Here is a 25,750-nt window from a genome sequence, read left to right as displayed (position 1 = left end):
ACACGAAATAAAGCATCAGATAAATGAGGTTTCGTAAATTACACAAGCACGTAAGAATAATGTATCCTAGGGGACGAGCATTGGCCGTACTAGAAGTTATATTGGTCAAAATAGGAAGAAGTAAAAATTAATCGGAAAATCGGAAGACGAGTTAAAAACCGGAAGGGTTGGCAGGTATGTAACTTGGCATGGCCTTCATTGTAGACAAAAAGTTTTAGAATCCGTAAAAGAGGTGAAATACACTGACTGACAGAGCAAATGCAACACCAAGAAGGAGTGGTCAGAACTTTATGCCAATTGCAGGGTAGACTGATGTCACTGAGGTATGCTCATGATGTGAAATGCGCCGCTGTGCTGCGCACGTAGCGAACGATAAATGGGACACGGCGTTGGCAAATGGCCCACTTCGCACCGTGATTTCTCAGCCGACAGTCATTGTAGAACGTGTTGTCGTGTGCCACAGGACACGTGTATAGCTAAGAATGCCAGGCCGCCGTCAACGGAGGCATTTCCAGCAGACAGACGACTTTACGAAGGGTATGGTGATCGGGCTGAGAAGGGCAGGTTGGTCGCTTCGTCAAATCGCAGCCGATACCCATAGGGATGTGTCCACGGTGCAGCGCCTGTGGCGAAGATGGTTGGCGCAGGGACATGTGGCACGTGCGAGGGGTCCAGGCGCAGCCCGAGTGACGTCAGCACGCGAGGATCGGCGCATCCGCCGCCAAACGGTGGCAGCCCCGCACGCCACGTCAACCGCCATTCTTCAGCATGTGCAAGACACCCTGCCTGTTCCAATATCGACCAGAACAATTTCCCGTCGATTGGTTGAAGGAGGCCTGCACTCCCGGCGTCCGCTCAGAAGACTACCATTGACTCCACAGCATAGACGTGCACGCCTGGCATGGTGCCGGGCTAGAGCGACTTGGATGAGGGAATGGTGGAACGTCGTGTTCTCCGATGAGTCACGCTTCTGTTCTGTCAGTGATAGTCACCGCAGACGAGTGTGGCGTCGGCGTGGAGAAAGGTCAAATCCGGCAGTAACTGTGGAGCGCCCTACCGCTAGACAAGGCGGCATCATGGTTTGGGGCGCTATTGCGTATGATTCCACGTCACCTCTAGTGCGTATTCAAGGCACGTTAAATGCCCACCGCTACGTGCAGCATGTGCTGCGGCCGGTGGCACTCCCGTACCTTCAGGGGCTGCCCAATGCTCTGTTTCAGCAGGATAATGCCCGCCCGCACACTGCTCGCATCTCCCAACAGGCTCTACGAGGTGTACAGATGCTTCCGTGGCCAGCGTACTCTCCGGATCTCTCACCAATCGAACACGTGTGGGATCTCATTGGACGCCGTTTGCAAACTCTGCCCCAGCCTCGTACGGACGACCAACTGTGGCAAAAGGTTGACAGAGAATGGAGAACCATCCCTCAGGACACCATCCGCACTCTTATTGACTCTGTACCTCGACGTGTTTCTGCGTGCATCGCCGCTCGCGGTGGTCCTACATCCTACTGAGTCGATGCCGTGCGCATTGTGTAACCTGCATATCGGTTTGAAATAAACATCAATTATTCATCCGTGCCGTCTCTGTTTTTTCCCCAACTTTCATCCCTTTCGAACCACTCCTCCTTGGTGTTGCATTATCACTGTCAGTCAGTGTACATCAACAACAGACGTATGATTTTAAGAATTTAAAAACCAACAAAAGCTACACCTTTATTTTGTCAGTGCACCAACAAATGATGACAATAAAAAAAGCCCAAAAAATGGAAAGATTCTGGGGAGAACTTGAAACAAAGATGGCCAAAATCTCAAAAGATGATGTCAAAATTCTACTCGGTGATTTCAATGCACAAATTGGCAGGGAACGCAAATACAAGAAGACAGGCGCATGCAGTTTCACATGTCTCATTGAGTTAGGCCAACAAAACAACTTGAAAATTATGTCAACTTCACTCCAGAAAAAATCTCAAAAAACAAAGGATATGGCGATCACCTATCAACCATTTAGGAGAATTGCAGATTGATCATGTGGCAAAATCGTACAATTACCGAAAGGAAATTCACGATGTGCAAGTGCGCGGAGGTGCTAACATCATTTTGGATCATTACTTAATCAGTATCATAATTAAATGCACACCCAAAAGAAAATTAAGAAGGTAAACGCTGGTGATCCCCAAATTTGATCTACACAAAATCTATTAGCCTAATCAATTACTACCGATCTGCATTTAGGGCAGTCGCCCAGGTGGCAGATTCCCTATCTGTTGTTTTCCTAGCCTTTTCTTAAATAATTTGAATGACATTGGAAATTTATTGAACATCTCCCTTGGTAAGTTACTCCAATCCCTAACTCCCCTTCCTATAAATGAATATTTGCCCCAGTTTTTTCCTCTTGAATTCCAACATTATCTTCATATTGTGATCTTTCCTACTTTTAAAGACGCCACTCAAAATTATTCTTCTCCTAATATCATTCCACGACATTTCTCCGCTGACAGCACGGAACATACCACTCAATCGAGCTGCTCGTCTCCTTTCTCCCAGTTCTTCCCAACCCAAACATTGCAACATTTTTGTAACGCTACTCCTTTGTCGGAAATCACCCAGAACAAATCGAGCTGCTTTTCTTTGGATTTAGTCCAGTTCTTGTATCAGGTAATCTTGGTGAGGGTCCCATACACTGGAACCATACTCTAGTTGGGGGTCTTACCAGAGACTTATATGCCCTCTCCTTTACATCCTCACTACAACCCCTAAGCACCCTCATAATTATGTGCAGAGATCTGTACCCTTTATTTACAATCCCATTTATGTGATTACCCCAATGAAAATCTTTCCTTATATTAACACCCAGATACTTACAATGATCCCAAAACGAATTATCACCCCATCAGCGCAGTAATTAAAACTCAGAGGACTTTTCCTATTTGTGAAACTCACAACCTGACCTTTTACCCAGTTTATCATCATACCATTGCCTACTGTCCATCTCACAACATTATCGAGGTCATTTTGCAGTTGCTCACAAACTTGTAACTTACTTAGAGAATAACATCATCCACAAAAAGCCTTACCTCTGATTCCACTCCTTTACTCAATCATTTATAAATACTGTATAAGAAAACATAAAGGTCCAATAATACTGCCTTGAGGAATTCCCCTCTTTATTATTACGGGGTCAGATAAATCTTCGCCTACTCCAATTATCTGAGATCTATTTTCTAGAAATATAGCAACCCATTCAGTCACTCTTTTGTCTAGTCCAATTGCGCTCATTTTTGCCAGTAGTTTCCCATGATCCACCCTATCAAATGCTTTAGACAGGTCGATCGCGATACAGTCCATTTGACCTCCAGAATCCAAGATATCTGCTATATCTTGCTTGAATCCTACAAGTTGAGCTTCAGTGGAATAACCTTTCCTAAAACCGAACTGCCTTCTATCGAACCAGTTACTACTTTCACAAACATGGCTAATATAATCAGAAAGAATGCCTTCCCAAAGCTTACATACAACGCATGTCAAACTTACTGGCCTGTAATTTTCAGCTTTATGTCTATCACCCTTTCGTTTATACACAGGGGCTACAATAGCAACTCTCCATTCATCTGGTATAGCTCCTTCAACCAAACAATAATCCAATAAGTACTTCAGATATTGTACTATATCCCAACTCATTGTCTTTAGTATATCCCCAGAAATCTTATCAATTCCAGCTGCTTTTCTAGTTTTCAACTTTTGTATCTTATTGTAAATATCATTTTTATCGTATGTAAATTTTAATACTTCTTTAGCATTAGTCACCTCCTCTATCTGGACATTTTCCTTGTAACCAAACAATCTTTGCATACTGCTGAATGAATACTTCTGCCTTTTGGTGATCCTCGCATACACACTCTCCTTTTCATTAATTATTCCTGGAATGTCCTTCTTCGAACCTGTTTCTGAATTAAAGTACCTATACATACCTTTCTATTTTTCACTAAAATTTGTATGACTGCTAAATATGCTTGCCATCATGTTATCCTTAGCTGCCTTCTTTGCTAGATTCAATTTCCTAGTAAGTTCGTTCAATTTCTCCTTATTTCCACAGGCATTTCTAACTCTATTTCTTTCCAATCTGCACCTCCCTCTTAGTCTCTTTATTTCTCTATTATAATATGGTGAGTCGTTATCATTCCTTACTACTTTTAAAGGTACAAACCTGTTTTCACATTATTCAACAATTTCTTTAACCCATCGCAGAGTCTGTTTACATTCTTATTTACCGTTTTCCATCGATCATCAGTACTTTTTTCAAACTGCCTCATGCGTGCTTTATCAGCCATTTGGTACTGCGTAATACTCCTACATTTAAAACCTTCCTTTCTATCACTTTTTTAACTACGACAAAAACAGCTTTGTGTTCGCTAATACTATCTATTACTCCGGTTTCTCTATAGAGCTCATCTGGTTTTATCAGCACCACGTCCAGGATATTTTTCCCTCTAGTTGGTTATGTCACTTTCTGAATCAGCTGTCGTTCCCATATTAACTTATTTGCCATTTGTTGGTCGTGCTTTCTGTCGTTTGCATTTCCTTCCCAACTGAAATTTGGTAAATTAAGATCGTTTTCCCTGTCTTGTATACTATGGTGAAATCATACTCAGCTAGTTTGACTCTAAATTTCATTAACCTGGAAGAAGGGTCCTGTACAATGAATACCACAGTGAAATGCTTTCCAAACAGGTACGGTCTAAAATACTTCACACTCCAAACAACTGCAAGTAATTCCTTCTCGGTAACTGAATAATTTCTTTCTGCTTTGTTTAAAGTTCTACTAGCGTATTCTATTGGCAAGTCCTTGCCTATTTTGCTCTGTGAGAAAACTGCCCCTAATGCTTCCCCACAAGCATCAGTAGTTAAGATAAATGGTATCTCAAAATCTGGATACTGTAAAATGTGTTCCTCTGTCAACTTCTGTTCGAAAGTACAGAAGGCTGTCTACTGTTTACCTGTCCAAACATAAGGGACATTACTATTTAGAAGTTCATACAGAGCTTTCGCTGTCTTACTACATTCCAGGATGAACATGCGGTAATACCCATTCAAACCTAAGAAACCTTTCAACTGTTTAGTGGTTGTAGGCCTGGGAAATTGTTTCACTGCGTCAACCTTTCGCTCATCAGGTTGTACCCCGTTAGCAGTAATAATGTGACCTACAAATGCTACTTCTGTTCTAAGGAATTCACATTTATCTGGCTGCAGCTTCAGCCGACATTCCCTCAATCTCTGGAACACGTTTCGACGTCTCTGATTGTGTTCCTCAATAGAATTAGCATATAATAAATTTTTGTCAAGATAAATCACACATTTTACACCAATTAACCCAGACATTGCTATATTCATTAACCTCACGAAGGTACTAGGGGAATTTTTCTAAACCATAGGCATTCTTAAGTATTCGTAATGCTTACCTAAGGTGGAGAATTCCGTCTTCTCACGGCCTTCAGGCCTCAATACTTGATGGTAGCCTGAAGCTAAATTCGTTGTTGAAAAGTAACGGGCCTTCACTGGCGCATCTAACAACTCTGAAATTAACGGCATTGGGTAAACAGAACCTATAGAAATAGAGTTCAAAGCTCTATAGTCTATACACACATGATACTTCTGTTTCCCTGAAGCATCCATTCGCTTCGGTACTAGCAAAAGTGGAGCACTCCACGCTGAGGTACTAGGAGTAATTATCTAATCTTCCAGCATATTATCTATCTGCCCTTGGACTTCCTACTTCTGAGATTCGGGTACCCTATAAGGTCTCATGTTAATTAGAGACTGATTCTCCCTAATTCGAATTTCATGCTGCACTAAATCCATGTGCGTTTACTTATCACCCTCTAAATGAAATATATCATTGTATGCAGCACATATAGCATACAATTGCTCCTTGTCCCTGGGTGCTAAATGATCTACTCTTAATTGTTCTATTACACTCTGTTCTCTGGGATCTTCTCTCCGCACCTGAATCACCCGATTTACTTCCTTTGACTGTACCCTTTCAGAGGATTTAACGGGCTCAAATTCTTGAATACTAAACAATGGGCTTTCGAATTTAACTTCAGTCTCTCTCGTATTTAACCTACTCACTAAAGCCTATGATTACAAGCCTTCGTTATACACCAAGATATGTACACCCCTGGCAGAATTTGTTTATCAATCACACCTTCTGCCTCTTCTTCGACAGTTCTTACTTCAACGATCGTCTCTGTCCTGGGTTTGAGACAAATCATATGCATTCTAGCAGTATTTTCCGTCATATAATATTGAGTTCCCTTTACAATGGCATAGAGTTTATCATACTATATTTTAGTATATTCCTGCCAATAATCCCATCACTGTTAAGATATACATCCTCGCCAACTATGTAAAAATCAGCATTTGACTCACCCACTGGCAGCTTTACTCTCCCTCTGACCGGGCGAGTTGGCCGTGCGCGTAGAGGCGCGCGGCTGTGAGCTTGCATCCGGGAGATAGTAGGTTCGAATCCCACTATCGGCAGCCCTGAAGATGGTTTTCCGTGGTTTCCCATTTTCACACCAGGCAAATGCTGGGGCTGTACCTTAATTAAGGCCACGGCCGCTTCCTTCCAACTCCTAGGCCTTTCCTATCCCATCGTCGCCATAAGACCTATCTGTGTCGGTGGGACATAAAGCCCCTAGCAAAAACTCTCCCTCTGAGTCTGATCTCTTCTGAATCCACACCCGTTAACTGTGAGACAGTTTTCCCGGCAACCATTGACTCACGTGTTACACACTGCCGTTTTATGAGGGATACCTCGTTTCCTATATCCAACACAAATTGAAGTAAATTCTCCTGACCTGGTACACCAATTTCTATTCTACTCTCTACAATGTTTGAAATTTTACTATGGGGTACGGTTATCCTACACACTTCTCGAACACTCGTGCCCAACGAGAATCTTCTTCCAAAAATCTCGGTAATTTATAACACTTTCCTGTAACAGGTCTCTTCCTATCAGACCATCGACAATCGAAACTCACCTCCTACAAAATAAAATTCGGGAGAGGAGTCTCCTGTTTTCAAAATAACACTCCCTTTAGTACGAGAATTTCGGCCAGTCACACCATGCAATTCTATCGTTGGCTTACGGTAGTCTGCTTCTTCTTTTCGCACAGCCCTCTCTCGTATGAGGGTCACATGAGCCGCTGTATCCACAAGAAAACGATAAGGCCTTTTTCGTCCCTTAATACAGACATCGATGGAACCAATCCGATCGGGACTGCTCTAAATTACTCGCTAACTGATTGCTCTCGGGCTCTCACTTTTACATCTATTACGCTTTCCATAGGCATTGTCTTTACTCTGGAGTCGGATACGTGACTTTCCCTTCACTGGAATAACTGCACCCCTCCAAGGGCCTCCTATTTCTTTGGACTCGCTCTTCGGAACAACCTGGCGGTTCCTGTTTCGTTTAACCCCTTGTCACTAGTTCTTCTCCCTTTCTGCTCTCGTGTACGTTTGGAGGTTTGGGAGGAGGGCCCTTTCTCTTTCAAATATAGGATGTTAAAAAGCTTATTTGTCACCTATTCAATACATTGAAATTTTAAACATTTAGGAATGTATTATTATTTCCATATCAGACATGTTTCGCCCTTCCTTGAGCGCATCATCACTCATAGCATCAATGAGGTACCTGATTTGTAATTAAATTGCAAATGCTAAGATACAAAATTGATATATTACAGTGGGAAAGTCAAGGGAAAAACAATGTTCAGTGGTGATACAGATAACAATATATAAGCCGTTGTGAAGGAAAACAGCGTCAGATTGCTAGGGTACGTCCTACAACATTAACATGGGGCAGTTTAAGGGAAAGCAAGTGACTTGCACCAATAGGCAAGACCACAGCAACAGTGGTCCACATGAAGTACTGACGCTTTATTATCAGAAATGCTGGTAACTGTCACAGTGTTCATTGAGAAAACAGTGTTCTTCAATAAATTGAGCTCAAATGGGTTATATTAACTTCATTATAGACACTGTAGTCGGCCCCAGTGCGTAAAACCACAGGGTATTTTAGCAGTGCCCAGCAGTGGTGATCCGAAGAATAATTGACGCTACTCTATTAGAAAATCTTAGGAAATTATAAAGTTTATATATATATTTACATGGAAGCAGGTTGGGGAGAAAGGGTATAAGGTATCTGGCATCAATGTTCATAACAATACTTACTGCCATTGGTTGACGATCACAGCTTGACATACTACATGTAGTATCTTCAATACGTATCAATAATGATATTTATCACTTGCAACCCTGCCTATTTCGAGAGATACTCTCTGTCTTATTGAACCAGCAATTACGCTGCAGGTGGCCCATGCGACCAGACATTTTCTTTCACCAGTCGACCTCTGTCATCCCCAACATTCATACTGTTTGTGACCCATTTTGTTAATATTATAGCAGTGAATTATAGCACAAATTTTAACTTTGTGTAACGTGTCTTTCCCTTTTTCTCGACGTTTATTCCTACACTCTTTCTGCATATGGCCTGCCCTATTGCAGTTTCTGCACAAGGGAGGCTTCTTTTCTCCTACTTTCGAAGCCTTACAGTCTCGTGCTATATGCCCTTCCTTGTCACAATAATAAGAGACTATTCGCACTTTAGCCCTTCCATAAAGTTTCTGGTCACCATACCTGTGCGGTGGTTGCTGCACCTGAGGTCTCGGCTTCGCCAGAATTCCCGTTGATCCGGCCGGTCTTCTAGCTTGGCCTTCCATTTGCTGTTTAGCCCTACTAGATAATACGGCCGTTTCTTCTTCACGTGCAATCAATCAATCAATCAATCAATCAATCAATCAATCAATCAATCAATCAATCAATACTGATCTGCATTTAGGGCAGTCGCCCAGATGGCAGATTCCCTATCTGTTGCTTTCCTAGCCTTTTCCTAAATGATTTCAAAGAAATTGGAAATTTATTGAACGTCTCCCTTGGTAAGTTATTCCAATCCCTAACTCCCCTTCCTATAAATAAATATTTGCCCCAGTTTGTCCTCTTGAATTCCAACTTTATCTTCATATTGTGATCTTTCCTACTTTTATAAACGCCATTCAAACTTATTCGTCTACAATGTCATTCCACGCCATCTCTCCGCTGACAGCTCGGAACATACCACTTAGTCGAGCAGCTGTTCTTCTTTCTCTCAATTCTTCCCAACCCAAACATTGCAACATTTTTGTAACGCTACTCTTTTGTCAATAGCCTGCTCAAGGGTTTGTGAATTTCGGCTTTTAAATGAAGCTCTGAATTCGTTCATTGCTTAAGTCCTGCACAAAACTGGCTTTCAAGATTTTTCGGATTAAACGTGCCTGATGTTCTTTGGCTACAGGCGTTTCCCCATGTACTGCAGTATTTCTTAAATCTGTTCCCATCTGATCTTTTCTAATCACCCAGTGAGCAACCAATTCACTCACCCCTTGCCTAGCAGCAAACAATTAACAACCATAAAAGTCTACGGTCTGTTTCTCAATATAATATTCCTTCAAGGCATCTTTTATCTCTTGCCAAGTACGTACGTCAAGTCGCACTAATAACTTACTACTGGCTTCCTTAGTGATTTTAATTAAAATAGAATAAATCATAGTTATTTGGCCTAACCAGCCCTAAAGCAGTTCCCACATTCTCATAAAACTCGCGTAATCTTTCTGGTTGCGTCCCGTCAAACTCTGTGCCTATCAATTTAAGAGCCTCTCATCATCATCATCATCATCATCATCATCATCATCATCATCATCATCATCATCATCATCATCATCATTTCCCTTTATCCAGATGTAGCCGGGTAGGGGCAAATAAGGTTCCTCTCCACTTTCTTCGGTCTTTCCACCACTCCTCCTCCAACACTGTGTCCCATTCCAGGCTTCTTTCTATAATGCTGCGTTGGATGGTATCCTTTCACCTCAATCGTGGTCGTCCACGGCCTCTCCTTCCTTGGATTTGCATTTCCATCACCTTTTTTGGCATTCTTTCGTCGCTCATTCGCTTTATGTGCCCAAACCATCTTAGTCGGCTCTTCTCTATTCTATCATTCATTTTTTCCACTCCAGTTTCTTCCCGGATTTTCTCATTCCTTATTTTGTCCCTTCTACTCCTCTGTATCATACTCCTCAAGAACTTCATTTCGGCTGCCTGTATTCGACTCTCATCCTTCTTTGTCATTGTCCAAGTTTCTGCTGCGTAAGTTGTTATGGGTACGTAATACATCTTGTACATAGTATCCTTGGCTTCCGTTGGTAGGTACATCTTTGTCCCATAACATGTTTCTTACACTATGATAGAAACAACTTCCAGCTTGAATCCTTTTACTAATCTCAGCATCCAGTAGAGCATTCTCCATTAATTCACTCCCCAGGTATTTAAACGTTTCCACTACTTCCAGGGGCTTGTCTGCAAGTCTAATCTGACCTTTCCCTTCTTTCTCCCCTCTAGTCATAACAAGAGTTTTACTCTATTCTACATTTATTTTCAATCCACATTCTTCGATCTTCCCATTCACCACATTCAACTGTTCTTGAACCTTCCTGTCGTCTTCTACCCAAATCACAATAACATCTGCAAATAACATCACGTTCATTTCTCTTCCTCCAAATTAAGAGCCTCTGATACAGATACACTACTTCAGCACGCTCTTTAACGTTACTGAGAGCCAGACTATTTGATCTAGAAGACCCATCCATTATGAACTGTTCAACTCACCCTACTGTTGACCACTGGACTCTGGAACTGGGTCTGACTCCACTATCTACTGCTCTGACTGTACAGTGCCGCAGAATGACCAAGAATCAAGATTCAAGGATCGAGAATCTTTATCTGCCATTGGTCATATACAAGGAAATAGGCTTCGTCAACTGACAATAATTTAGTACTTAATATTACTAAGGCTAAATGAACATACACCTTGTATTAAAACTTAATATAAACACTATGCATTTCTAAGAATTCAGAGGTATTATAAAATGGATTTTCTATTAACAAATCATATATTTTTCTTTTAAAATTACTTAAAGGAGTGGACCGTGCAGAATGTGGTAATTTATCAAATAATCTTAAACAACTGATTTTAAGTGAGTGAGCAGTTTTTGACAGCCTGTGAATTGGGATGTCACTGTCTGCTTTTCCGCGAGTATCATAAATGTGAATGTTTTCTCTAGTACTGAATTCATTTATGTTGCTTTTTAACATATGTCAAAGATATATAAATATACAAATTTATAATTGTCAGTATTTTAAACTTAATGAAAAGAGGTCGATAATGGTCAATTGCATCAGCCCTACACATTGTTCGGACAACCTTTTTCTGTATTAGAAGAATATTATATATGTTACGGAATTATCCGTGGTAGTTAGAGGTGAAAGAAGGTGCTGGATGGAATAGGTCTCAACAACGAAATTAAAATTAATTTAAAATTTAACAAAGGTTATATTATCTTTTCTAGATCAAGAAATAACAAGTATAACAGGAACTCAGTTGTATATCAACAAGTTAAGAAAGTACAATTACAGTTTATTAATGGATTTTGGGCTTCGAGCCCCAGATCACAGTCCCTGAGCAATGAGCCCAACTTTACCTATACACAAGGTTCAAAAAAGGGCCAGAAAACCCCAATCATGCCAAGGAGCATTTGCTCCCAATTACCCAGTTAAGCCTGCTTGAGGCACACAGAAAATACAACTTTTAGAAAGAGCGAACCCGCTCTCAAAGTTCAAGCCAATTCAAAGGCCACACCAAACTCCACCTTCAAGCTGCCCTCCAGGCACACAAGAACAGGGGTAAAAATACCCAACCTACTGAGGCCTATTCACTAAAGAAACAGGACAATAACATGGCCCCAAAATACCAACTTGAGTGGAGGCGTAACTTGCACTCCTAATACACCTTTTTAAAACCTATTTGGCTCTTAGGCCGCTTATGCAAGGGCTAATCCCATACTACGGAGGTGACACGATAGGAAAATTTATTACATTATGAAGCGAAGAAAAACGGTTATGAAAACGTAGTCACCTCAAAAACAATATGAGAGGGAGCTCGAGAGGGTAAGGCACTCTCTATCCCGATTTGTAATTAAAGAGACGGAATTTATACCAAGTATCTTTTACATTTTAAAGGAAGGTTACATGATAAAAGTTTCGAACCTGCCCTGAGGGTTAAACTGCTGAGCTAGCAAGCAAAGAAGTTATTAAAAGGCCATTACCTGATGGATGAACTGCCGCTTGAAGAAAGAGGCGCTTCCCGCCCCTTGCTACATAATCACACTAGAGAAGATGTTACTGAAGTGGCCAGGAGACAAGAAAATCAGCAGTTTATATACCCTCGCGGAAAATTCGTGACGTTTCATGAATGAGAACCCACACCCCCCCTCAATTTTATTGGCTAGGATCAAGCAACATATCCATATCGGAGAAGACATACGTTATTGGTCAAAAATTAATTAGAGAAATTAGGGATTGGCTAAATTCAAAACAAGCGGAAAGAGAAGGGTTATACTGCCAACCCAAAAAGTAACTGAAAGAAATTTAACCAAGAACAAACTTATGAACACAAAATTTCTGAAAAAACAATTCCTTCACTTCGCACCAGGGTGCACAATTGTAGTTCTGCAGTAGTGCCATCTAGAAGAGAATGTTCACACTTCTCACTACAGAGAAAACAAATATAAATCGAAAAAGACACAGTTCAGAACTCTTCAAAATTTACAATAGCGACATCTTCGGTTTTAAATCTCCACTAGTGTTTGACAACACATTTCAATATTAGTTACGTCAAGAACATGAAAACAAAATATGTGGGTCAAATAAACCCCAGTATCAATATCCTCCTTACTCAAGACTTATGATAGAGAAGAAGATACATTTTAGTTTTGAACATATTTTTAAGTTAAACAGAATAGAACTGCCAAGTTAAAACACAGTTAATTTAAATTTATATTTTTCAATCTTGACCAGCCTACAATTAACAATTAGTTCAAAGTCTCCACTTGTTGACAACACATCCTGACATGATATGATATAGGGGTCAAATGAACTCTCCGGTATGTAATATCCTCTTTACCCTAGACCTATGATAGAGAAAGAAGATCCATTTTAGTTTTGGACATATTTTCAAATTAGATAGAATAGGATTGACAAATTTTTAATGTGTTAAAACACCATTAACTTATGTTACCCACAGTTATGCTTAGTTCACATTTTTAAAATTATTATCCTGGCATGTTAGTCTTAAGAGATCATTAATGTTTGTATGTATTGGTTTGTATATATTGTTTAAAAAGGTCACAAAACATGACCTAAATGTTGTCTATAGGCTGAAGATGCCCAAAATAATGGGTGAAACATGTACCTGACCTAATAAGTCTACATAATTTCATGTAGATTCAAACCACATTAAACGTGGAAAGTATTGAATAGGTGGTTTTTATTAAATTATCCTTTAAATTGTATGCCTAACGTCATCTTCAATACAGAACAATAATGAGAGTTGTTACTTGTAATTACCTGGATGAAGTCGGAATTGAGCGCATGGTGTGGCCCACTTATACTCCCTACCTAAATGCGATAGAGCATGTCTGGGGTACGCTTACGACACATGCTAGGAGTCGCTCCCTGACACACTGGCTTAATTTGGGGCTGAGCTACAGGCAGAATGGGAGCTCATACCACAAGAGCGCATATGAGATTGCATCTTGAGCATACCCGATCGAATCACGGCTGTAACTGTGGCCAGATACGCTAATACCCATTACCGAGGAAATGTATTGAAAACGTGGATAAATGGACTACATACGAAATGGTACAGAGCTCCAGATTTCAAGATTTCAAATTCGTGTTGGCAGACTGTTGTGATTGTCATGATTTCTTTATCAATTATTGTGCTGAAACTTCTCAAATGGGCTAATTAACTTATGATATATTGCCATACTGTTGTAATGTCATAATATTTAATTTTTATCAGGTTTCAAATTGACTAACTGTCGCCGTAAGACCTATCTGTACAAGTAATGAAAATCATTTTATTTTCCGTATTGAAAGAATCTCAATAATAATATAAGAAAATTTATTGGACTCCAACCTATTCAAAACATTACAGGATGTTAAAATTTTTAGTTAAACATAGTTAAAATGGAGACATGTTTCGCCACCTATTTGTGTCGGTGCGACGTAAAACAACTAGCAAAAAAAAAAAAATTGACTAACATTAAATTTTGTCTGAAATATGTATTGTTTTGCTTTCTTTTGTTGGTGAATATAACATAAAGGTCCAATAATACTGCCTTGAGGAATTCTCCTTCTAATGATTTACTGAATCTAATTGGTTTTTCTCCAGATACCTCCAAAGATTAACTGCAGCTATTCAATGATTTTTGATTATTGTTTGGTCGGAGGAGCTATACCAGATAAATGGAGAGTTGCTATAGTAGCCCCGGTGTATAAAGGAAAGGGTGATAGACATAAAGCTGAAAATTACAGGCCAGTAAGTTTGACATGCATTGTATGTAAGCTTTGGGAAGGCATTCTTTCTGATTATATTAGACATGTTTGTGAAATTAATAACTGGTTCGATAGAAGGCAGTTCGGTTTTAGGAAGGGTTATTCCACTGAAGCTCAACTTGTAGGATTCCAACAAAATATAGCAGATATCTTGGATTCTGGAGGTCAAATGGACTGTATCGCGATTGACCTGTCTAAAGCATTTGATGTGGTGGATCATGGGAGACTACTGGCAAAAATGAGTGCAATTGGACTAGACAAAAGAGTGACTGAATGGGTTGCTATATTTCTAGAAAATAGATCTCAGAGAATTAGAGTAGGTGAAGCTTTATCTGACCCTGTAATAATTAATAGGGGAATTCCTCAAGGCAGTATTATTGGACCTTTATGTTTTCTTATATATATAAATGATATGAGTAAAGGAGTGGAATCGGAGGTAAGGCTTTTTGCGGATGATGTTATTCTCTATAGAGTGATAAATAATTTACAAGATTGTGAGCAACTGCGACGTGACCTCGAAAATGTTGTGAGATGGACAGCAGGCAATAGTATGTTGATAAACGGGGTTAAAAGTCAGTTTGTGTGTTTCACAAATGGGAAAAGTCCTCTCAGTTTTAATTACTGCGTTGATGGGGTGAAAGTTCCTTTAGGGGATCGTTGTAAGTATCTAGATGTTAATATAAGGAAAGTTCTTAATTGGGGTAATCACATAAATGAGATTGTAAATAAAGGGTACAGATCTCTGCACATGGTTATGAGGGTGTTTAGGGGTTGTAGTAAGGATGTAAAGGAGAGTGCATATAAGTCTCTGGTAAGACCCCAACTAGAGTATGGTTCCAGTGTATGGGACCCTCACCAGGATTACCTGATTCAAGAACTGGAAAAATCCAAAGAAAAGCAGCTCGATTTGTTCTGGGTGATTTCCGACAAAAGAGTAGCGTTACAAAAATGTTGCAATGTTTGGGTTGGGAAGAATTGAGAGAAAGAAGAAGAGCTGCTCGACTAAGTTGTATGTTCCGAGCTGTCAGCGGAGAGATGGCGTGGAATGACATTAGTAGACCAATAAGTCTGAATGGCGTTTATAAAAGTAGGAAAGATCACAATATGAAGATAAAGTTGGAATTCAAGAGGACAAACTATAGCAAATATTCATTTATAGGAAGGGGAGTTAGGGATTGGAATAATTTTCCAAGGGAGATGTTCAATAAATTTCCAATTTCTTTGAAATCATTTAGGAAAAGGCTAGGAATGCAACAGATAGGGAATCTGCCACCTGGGCGGCTGCCCTAAATGCAGATCAGTATTGATTGATTGATTGATTGATTGATTGATTGATTGATTGATTGATTGATTGATTGATTGATTGATTGATTGATTGATTGATTGATTGATTGATTGATTGATTGATTGATTGATTGGGATAGGATGGACAGGTCTGATGTTGTTTACCATACTTTATCCCACCCTGCTCTGGCCCTATACACCAGCTGTTCGTGCTGACCTCACTCCTCGCCTCCTGAGGAGATAGACTTGGTGTGACATATGCCTTATGCCTCCTCCTATTTTCTTTCTGCAGCAGACGGAGACATGCAAAAGTAGTTATATACAGTCAGCATGCTCACAGGGACACTGTAGTAACAGCTATGTGTAACAATGGGGGAAGAGCGAACATGGTTAGTGCAGCTTGCAAACATAAACAGAAGCTGTATCAGAAATGTCTCTGAACAAGGAATGGTGTAGAAAAATAGGGAACTCTAAATGCATGGAAGGAGCAGAGCAAAACATGTCATTATAAAGTCCAAGTAGAGTTAAGTCGCAATGAGAATTTATGGTGGAATGTGTACCTGGTTCAAAGTAAAAATGAAGTGTAAATAAAATTTCATTTTTTGAATAAATTGTTTCTGATTGGTAATTTCTAAAGACTTTCCTACATATAACCTTGTTTACAATTTTCTTACATCAAGAGGGAGTGCTTGTAAATGATTTTTAATGATATACAAGATAAATATTTGAAACTTAATCTTTGGTAAGGACTTTCAGTGTTGTGTTTTAGTGTACTCTGCAAACATTATATTCTATTTTCAAGCCTGAGGAAGGCCCAATGGGGCTGAAACATGTACTTGTTATGTGATTTTACTTAAAGGTTGCTCTAAGACACATTTATTGGGAGACTGAACAAATTTTCAGATATCCTGCATTTGAAACAAGGACAAAGTTCAACTACATTTTAAAAAATTACAAAATTCAATTTGAACATTAAAATCATCTGATAAATACAGCTCTAAAAATTCAAAGATTAATAACACAGTATGCAGAGGTTCTCAAACTATTATGGGATTATACCCTTCACTTATGGCTAAAAGTTCAATGTACCCCCACAAAAATTCCGTGAATGATAGGTTTAAAAAATATAAGTACCAGGCTAATTATTTGTTTATAAAGCATTATTTTAAATACACATCATAAATAAGACTGTGAAGTATAACACAGGATATCCTGTTTGTATGAAGGTTTAGCCTGAATATCAAATTAATAAGTAAGAATGAACAATTTTGAAATTTAGACACTGCAAACCACGCCTGTAGTCCAGCTCCATATTTAAGTTTCGTCTTATTTATTTCCATCTTTCAATTTTTCTTCATTTTTCCCTGATGGCTGCTCACATACTCAGACTTTGAGAACCACTGGTCTACAGCAATAAACATTTCAAAATTTGATCAAGGTGGAACAACCTAAATATTCAGGGGTTAGACAAAGCTGTAATCTTTAACCTTTGTTGTTTGTAGTTTACATGGATCATCTACTTGTCCTGTGTCTTCATGGCAGACTGTGCTGAAAGCCTGCAATTAATATCTGAGAGATTAAAGGAGGTGCAGTGAATATGATATGAAGACTAAAGTGATGCAATGTCAGGTAGATCACTCTCCCCTAGGCAACCTGTATCAGCATGTTTGGCTCTGTTTCCTTACTCTGTGTAGAGGATTTAAGTATTTTAAACCACCTGTTTATTCCTTGTTTGAAGGTGATGGAGGTGGCAAAGCTGGCCAATGCCGATGACTTTATCAAGAAGTTTCCGGATGGCTACAATACGGTTGTTGGTGAGAGAGGTGTAACAATCTCAGGGGGACAGAAGCAGAGGATTGCCATTGCCAGGGCTCTCATCAAGAATCCCTCCATTTTATTACTCGATGAGGCCACTAGGTAAGTGTCTATACCTTGTACCACTTACTATACAGGCCTGAATCATCAAATCATTGTGATAAAATAGCTTGGTGTGTCATTACAGACCAAGGTTACAAAGTTGTAAAGGCTCATAACCTGCCAGTGGTATACAGCACAGTCAGTATCATGTGCAAGGCACGGGTATTGTTAGAAGGCATTTCATAGTCCAAATAGCTGTGTAGTGGAACTAAAATAGATCATAAGCAGAAATAAATAGGACTAGGCCAAGGTACGTAGAGGTAGGTTAAAAGCCGAGGAAAGTAGAGGCACATAGGCTAGAAACATAATTAATTTCTGATGTCTGTGTGTATACACACTTGAAAACAGGTAAGAAAGTTCTTCGAAAATCGTGCCATAGGTGGCAACGGTAATGACGATAACATTGATAATAATGAAAGAAATCAGGTACAGATTTAAAGCTTTGGAACATATTTAAAGAAACTAACTTAGTGTGAAATACTCTGCCATATAACAACAGTACTCCGTTGATTCATTACCATATTAACTTAGCCTAACATAGGAATTCTGAGGGAAACCAGTCCCCAAACACTGAAGGTAATGACGAAGAAAACAATAGAATATTATATGGGAATAGTTAATCCTTAAAATTACATGTCAAAAACTTAATATTGGTCCATGATGGAATTTTAGTATGTAAAAAAAACTCAAAAAAATGTAAAAAAATTCCACCTTTCCTCCACTTTAATAATATTTGATTATTCTTACATTTAAAAAACATTAATCTATTTAAAAATGGTACATGTTTCCGTTTCTTTTGAAAACATCTTCAGCCGTGTTCATAGTTCAAGATTAAAATACATACAAAGTACAGGCGTTAATACCAGCGTTAATAGACCAAACGCCTGAAAAGCCTTACATCTGATATGTTTTTGACATGCTCTATTGGTGAAAAATATCTAATTCCTTCCATGGGAATTTAGAATTTTCCATTCGGAATTGCTAGGCGGGCAATAAATCCATTGTGGAGATTTATCTCCTGTATGCAGTTATCAGACTGTGCCTCATATATAGGCTTCTGATGAGCTCACCTGCATACACCCAGTGTCAGTGGGTGGGGTCTGACACATCCCACTCTGACGAGTCTAGTGTCAGACCTAAGACAAAACACCGGTTAATAGAGCAAACGTCTGAAAAGCCTTACATCTGATATGTTTTTGACATGCTCTGTTGGTGAAAAATATCTAATTCCCTCCATGGGAATTTAGAATTTTCCACACATTCCAGTGCCGTGAGAAAATTTCTGCATCCATGATATCATTTTTCAGCCATGATTCAACTCCTATTACAATATCTGGTAAATATATCTATATATACACTGACTGACAGAGCAAATGCAACACCAAGAAGGAGTGGTCAGAACTTTATGCCAATTGCAGGGTAGACTGACGTCACTGAGGTATGCTCATGATGTGAAATGCGCCGCTGTGCTGCGCACGTAGCGAACGATAAATGGGACACGGCGTTGGCGAATGGCCCACTTCGTACCGTGATTTCTCAGCCGACAGTCATTGTAGAACGTGTTGTCGTGTTCCACAGGACACGTGTATAGCTAAGAATGCCAGGCCGCCGTCAACGGAGGCATTTCCAGCAGACAGACGACTTTACGAGGGGTATGGTGATCGGGCTGAGAAGGGCAGGTTGGTCGCTTTGTCAAATCGCAGCCGATACCCATAGGGATGTGTCCACGGTGCAGCGCCTGTGGCGAAGATGGTTGGCGCAGGGACATGTGGCACGTGCGAGGGGTCCAGGCGCAGCCCGAGTGACGTCAGCACGCGAGGATCGGCGCATCCGCCACCAAGCGGTGGCAGCCCCGCACGCCACGTCAACCGCCATTCTTCAGCATGTGCAAGACACCCTGCCTGTTCCAATATTGACCAGAACAATTTCCCGTCGATTGGTTGAAGGAGGCCTGCACTCCCGGCGTCCGCTCAGAAGACTACCATTGACTCCACAGCATAGACGTGCACGCCTGGCATGGTGCCGGGCTAGAGCGACTTGGATGAGGGAATGGCGGAACGTCGTGTTCTCCGATGAGTCACGCTTCTGTTCTGTCAGTGATAGTCACCGCAGACGAGTGTGGCGTCAGCGTGGAGAAAGGTCAAATCCGGCAGTAACTGTGGAGCGCCCTACCTCTAGACAACGCGGCATCATGGTTTGGGGCGCTATTGCGTATGATTCCACGTCACCTCTAGTGCGTATTCAAGGCACGTTAAATGCCCACCGCTACGTGCAGCATGTGCTGCGGCCGGTGGCACTCCCGTACCTTCAGGGGCTGCCCAATGCTCTGTTTCAGCAGGATAATGCCCGCCCACACACTGCTCGCATCTCCCAACAGGCTCTACGAGGTGTACAGATGCTTCCGTGGCCAGCGTACTCTCCGGATCTCTCACCAATCGAACACGTGTGGGATCTCATTGGACGCCGTTTGCAAACTCTGCCCCAGCCTCGTACGGACGACCAACTGTGGCAAATGGTTGACAGAGAATGGAGAACCATCCCTCATGACACCATCCGCACTCTTATTGACTCTGTACCTCGACGTGTTTCTGCGTGCATCGCCGCTCGCGGTGGTCCTACATCCTACTGAGTCGATGCCGTGCGCATTGTGTAACCTGCATATCGGTTTGAAATAAACATCAATTATTCGTCCGTGCCGTCTCTGTTTTGTCCCCAACTTTCATCCCTTTCGAACCACTCCTCCTTGGTGTTGCATTGTCACTGTCAGTCAGTGTATAAAATAAGAGTTTTGTCTGTACATTGCTCAGAATTTGAAAATAATGGTATTTCTGTATCGGTCATGTCCATAGTAACAAGAAAATGCACTTTTTACTTTTCCGGAATTTCTGTCTGTCTCTCTGTCTGTCTGTCTGTCTGTCTGTCTGTCTGTCTGTCTGTCTGTCTGTCTGTCTGTCTGTCTGTCTGTCTGTCTGTCTGTATGTACACGCATCACGAGAAAACGGTTGAAGAGAATTTAATGAAGATTGGTATGTGAAGTCGGGGGATGAGCCTCTACAATCTAGGCTATAAATCATTTTACTCACGCTGAGTGAAATGGTAGTTTAGGGGAAGGCCTAAAATTGAATTCTCAACTATTTATGTTATTAGTGGTCTAATGAAAATCCGTATGTGAAGTCGGGGGATGATCCTCTACAATCTAGGTTATAAATCATTTTACTTACGCTGAGTGAAATGGTAGTTTAGGGGAAAGCCTAAAATTGAATTCTCAACTATTTATGTTATTAGTGGTCGTATTTTAAAGAAAATGGGTATGCAAAGTTGGGGAATACGTTGCTACAATCTAGGCCAGGGCCTCTCAAACGCCCAAAATCTCACGCGTGCAGAGCGCGGCGCAGGAGCTCCGTGCACTGTGCATCGGTGCCGCTCAGTATGGCTCGGATCAACGCTTCGTCTCTGGGCTACTCGGCTATGCTCGGCTCTACTCGGCTATACTCGGCTCAACTCAGCCCGGATTTGGAGCGCTACGGCGCAAGTGAGGGAGAGGGAGACAGGGGGAGCGAGCGAGACAGGCGTGAGGAAAGAGAGAGTTAGCGCTATTGCTCCAAATCGAGGAGTGGGGGTCTGCACTCTGATCAACCAAGCCAAGTCGTCTTTTGCACCGTGCACAGTGCATGCACCACGCGCATGCACCCTGAGAGGCCCTGATCTAGGCTATCAATAATTGTATTCACGCTGAGAAAAATGGTAGTTTTGGGGAAGGCCTAAAATTTAATTCTCAAATATTGTCCTATCTTGATGAAAATCGGTATGCAAAGTCAGGAAATAAGTCGCTATAGTCTAAGCTGTAAATTATTTTATTCATGCTGAGTGAAATGGTAGTTCAGGGGAAGGCCTAACATGTAATTCTCAAATATTTCTTATTAGAGGTGTAATCGATAAATGCTACATAACTAAGGTTATATAGTATTAAATTTCCTATTATTCATGTCTTATACATTGTTACCGTACTGGCTATGATCACAGAGATATTCATTAATTTGTATTTTTGTTACTAAGTACATATCAGCGCCGACTAACGGGAAAATGGGTAAAAAGTATTTAATGAAAATCGGTATGTAAAGTCGGAGAATAAGAAACTACAGTTTATGGTATAAAATATTTTACAAATCACAGAGTCGAAAGAAAACTAAATGTGAAGGCCTACAATATAGAAAGTTCATAACATTGATCAACAATAACATTACATTGACCATTGTTTGTCGTGACGTGCTTTGTGTCTTCAGTTTCCCCTCATCTCCGGTAGATAGGATTACTGCTGCGTACAGAGTATTTTTTTATTTGATTTACGTTGCACCGACATAGATAGGTTGTATGGCGACGATGGGATAGGAAAGGGTTGGAAGTGCCTTAGGCCTTAATTAAGGTACAGGCCCAGCATTTGACTGGTGTGAAAGTGGGAAACCACGGAATATCATCTTTAGCGCTGCCAGCAATGGGGTTCGAATCCACTATCTCTTGGATGCAAGCTCACAGCTGCGCACCGCTAACCACACGGTCAACTTGCCCAGTCGTACAGAGTGTAACGGCCTGTCTGAATATTGATGGAAAGTAGCTGGGGAGTTAGATAACTTTCTTCTTTAGCATGCCATTCCCCTGGTTTATAAATTTTCTGATACTACTGGTACGTAACACCCTGGATCATCATAGCATTCGGGCTATTCAATCCCTACTCTGAGGCACTGATTGGAATGAACAGTGTGCATATTTAGCGGAATAATGGCAGATAAGTGTTCATGGCAATCTGCGTCTTGGTCATCCCAGCTCTAGAACTGCCGTGCGTGTAGAGGCGCGCGGCTGTGAGCTTGCATCCGGGAGATAATGGGTTCGAATCCCACTATCGGCAACCCTGAAAATGGTTTTCCGTGGTTTCCCATTTTCACACCAGGCAAATGCTGGGGCTGTACCTTAACTAAGGCCACGGCTGCTTCCTTCCAACTCCTAGGCCTTTCCTATCCCATCGTCGCCATAAGACCTATCTGTGACGGTGCGACGTAAAGCCCCTAGCAAAAAATAGCTCTGGAACTTTGGACTATTAGATTGGCACCGCAATCTAACCGCAGCACTGTTCCTTAAAAGTGATAAAACGTGCGGCTTTCCATTTGATCGAGTATTTTATATGATAGCATTGCTTTTAATCGCTACATTCATACTTACGATTTTGTAATGACCTATGTTGATTTCAGGTTAGGAAAACCACGAAGTCAGTCTTTCTGAGAATCCCGTAGCGAAGCACGGGTACATCAGCTAGTATCTATTAAATTACTTAATTCTATTCCTTTCTTTACAATACTTCTACAGTTCAACACTAACAATTTTATGTCACCCCTGCTTGACTTCCAGTTCCCTGTACCCTTCTTGGGCTTATGCAAACTTTTCAGCAATTCAAGTGGTGATCCTAATTGAGACAGTAGGGATATGGAGGAGGAGAAGAATTCTGTATACCCAACACATTCAAATTTCTCTGTGAAGTGCATAGAGTTCATCATTTAGAAAGTAAATGCACAGTTTACTGTCATGCGAAAGTCCAAAATAGATCATGGGCTACGGAATGCCATCACTTGTTCCTACAATTTATGTGCACAAAATGTCACGATTAATTCCATATATTAAAAAGAGACATCGGAGAAAAAGGTCTCTCAATCTCTCGCCTTGATCTGATGATAACGAGGCAAAGTCCATGGAAGACGGAACCAGCTCTCTCCTTCAGTTAAGCCGATGGTGCACAATCTTCCATTACATTCATGTAAGCCCCCATGTGTACCCGGAGAGGCCCGGTTGATGAGAAAGTCCTCGAGAGGACACCACGTGGCCAACTGTGCACAAACAGCATGAGGTCGCAGGAAGATGGAGGGAGAGAGGGGAGAAACAACAGTGTAGAATATTTTTGAATGGGCAAATGTACGGGCGTGGGCAATGTAGCCGAGCAGGAATGTCGATGTTAGGAAAATATTTCCAGGTAAGATGAAGCACGTAACCGCACTTGCATGTTGCAATTCTCTTGATTCTTCCTTGTGTGCATTCATAAGGATAATTATTTACCACGCTATCGCAGTCCCACTTGTGTGCATGCAGGAAAGAGAGCATGTGAGCAACGTCATGCTGGCATCCAGTCTGAGTCTGTTCTTGAAAGTGTCAAGTACCGCGATTCCAGGCATCGCTATTGCTCGGAGCATAATCTGATGAGTGACAATTTTATTTTGTAATGTTATAGGAACACTGCACAGTCAAATGAGACACAGTCAATTATTCTGGTAATTTCTGAGACCATGTCCTGCTCTTTTATTATAAGATAAGCTGCACAGAGCTAAAAGTGTCAATTTCGTGCAGAAACTTAACATTAAATAGGATAAGTCTCCCTCCAATAGTTTTACTTCCTACATGACTCTGAGTTTTCCCTTTTGACGAGCCTTGGTCCTGCCTCGTTTGACTTTCGTGTGGGGCTTTATCAGTTCCGTGTTTTCCAATAAATAATTTTATTAAAAAAAACCAATGTCCCAAATTCCATAGTTCCGTGAGGGCTTGTTGAATGTGTGCCGGCTTTCTGTTGTACCGTAAGACATACTAGAAAAATTGAGGATGTCTGGAAATTGTACTCTAAAATCGGAAACATACTGTACACAAATAGGTAATATTTAATGCATATTATTTTAACCAACAACAACATCATTTCTACATTTACTTCAAAATTTTCATATCGGACAGACATACTGGTAGACCTGCTGATTTGTTGCAAAATATCTGGCCTGTTTAAAAGATATTCATAGAACTCAGAGCTGTTTCTTTATTGTCTATTGAAAGTGCAATGGCAAATCCTACTTTGCATTGCATTCAAGAGCTCAAGTGGACTGTATTACTATTGACCTAGTCAAGGCTTTGTTTTCTTAGATAGGATGATATGAGTAAAGATCTGGAGTAGTAAATGAGTTTCAGGATTGTGAGCGACTGCAGGGGGACTTAGACAATGTTGTGAGATGGACAGCGGACAATGGTATGAATGTAAATGGGATGAAAAGTCGATAAAATCATATTAACGAAGTATGGTAGTTAAGACAGGTTACAGAAATCTTCACATTGTTATGAGAGTTTTTATGGGTTGTAGTAAGGATGTAAAGGAGAATCTCTGGTAAGACTGCAGTTAAGAGTATGGGTCCAATGTTTGGGATCCTCATCAGGACTGCTTGATAAATATCCGAAGGAAAGCAACACGATTTTTGTTCTGGATGATTTCTGACAAAGGAGTGGCATTACAAAAATGTTGCAAACTTTGGGCCGGGAAGACCTGGGAGTAAGGAGAAGAGATGCTCGACTATGTGGTATGTGACTTTATAAATTAACAATAAGTTATTTCATTATTTTATCCACCTATTCAATACATTAAACACATACAATTAAGGTCTTGTCCCTTATTAAAACAGTTCATTGACATATTATTTTAAAATATGGTGCATTTTTCGCCTTAATCATGTAGGCATCAACAGCCATGATTTGACCTTAAAATAAAATCAGGCACGTGACTGACTTATGAACTAATGTTAAAATAGAACTGTATTAAAAAGAATCTTGAAAGGTCGTGTATAAAAATTGACATGTGGCAAAAGAACTTTTAAGTTCATAGCTTTACAAGGCTTGTAACTTTTGAATGTGGTGAATAATACAACAGTTGATTGTGAACTTGTGATTTAAGGAAGTTGATACATAATAATATTTAACTAGCAAGTGGTTAAAAAATGGAAAAAACATTCCGAATTATCAAATCTAATGCCGTTTTGTTGAAATATGATGATAAACATTGGCATTTAAAATGTCATTAAATGATCATCTTAAGACTAATGAATAATCAGTTAAGTGTCTAGGCTAAATGTCATTAGCATATGGTATAATATTTTCACTTTATTGATGGTGTGAAAGCTGGTAGCTCTTGGGTGATATTCAAATTTGAT

General features: G+C 40.5%; 1 protein-coding gene across 3 annotated transcripts in view; it reads left to right on the top strand.

The window, feature by feature from the left end:
• Positions 1-25,750, top strand: part of LOC136863899 (mitochondrial potassium channel ATP-binding subunit) — a 789,801-nt gene that overhangs the window by 728,795 nt on the left and 35,256 nt on the right. For all 3 annotated transcript variants that reach the window (XM_067140310.2, XM_068226044.1, XM_068226045.1), the window contains one exon: positions 17,572-17,750. In XM_067140310.2, the coding sequence (XP_066996411.2) occupies positions 17,572-17,750 (179 nt within the window). The remainder of the gene's footprint in view (positions 1-17,571; positions 17,751-25,750) is intronic.

This window comes from Anabrus simplex, chromosome 2 (genome assembly GCF_040414725.1).
Source record: "Anabrus simplex isolate iqAnaSimp1 chromosome 2, ASM4041472v1, whole genome shotgun sequence".
NCBI lineage: Eukaryota > Metazoa > Arthropoda > Insecta > Orthoptera > Tettigoniidae > Anabrus > Anabrus simplex.
The sequence above is the reverse complement of the archived record's forward strand: the minus strand, read 5'-3'. Positions and strand labels throughout refer to the sequence as shown.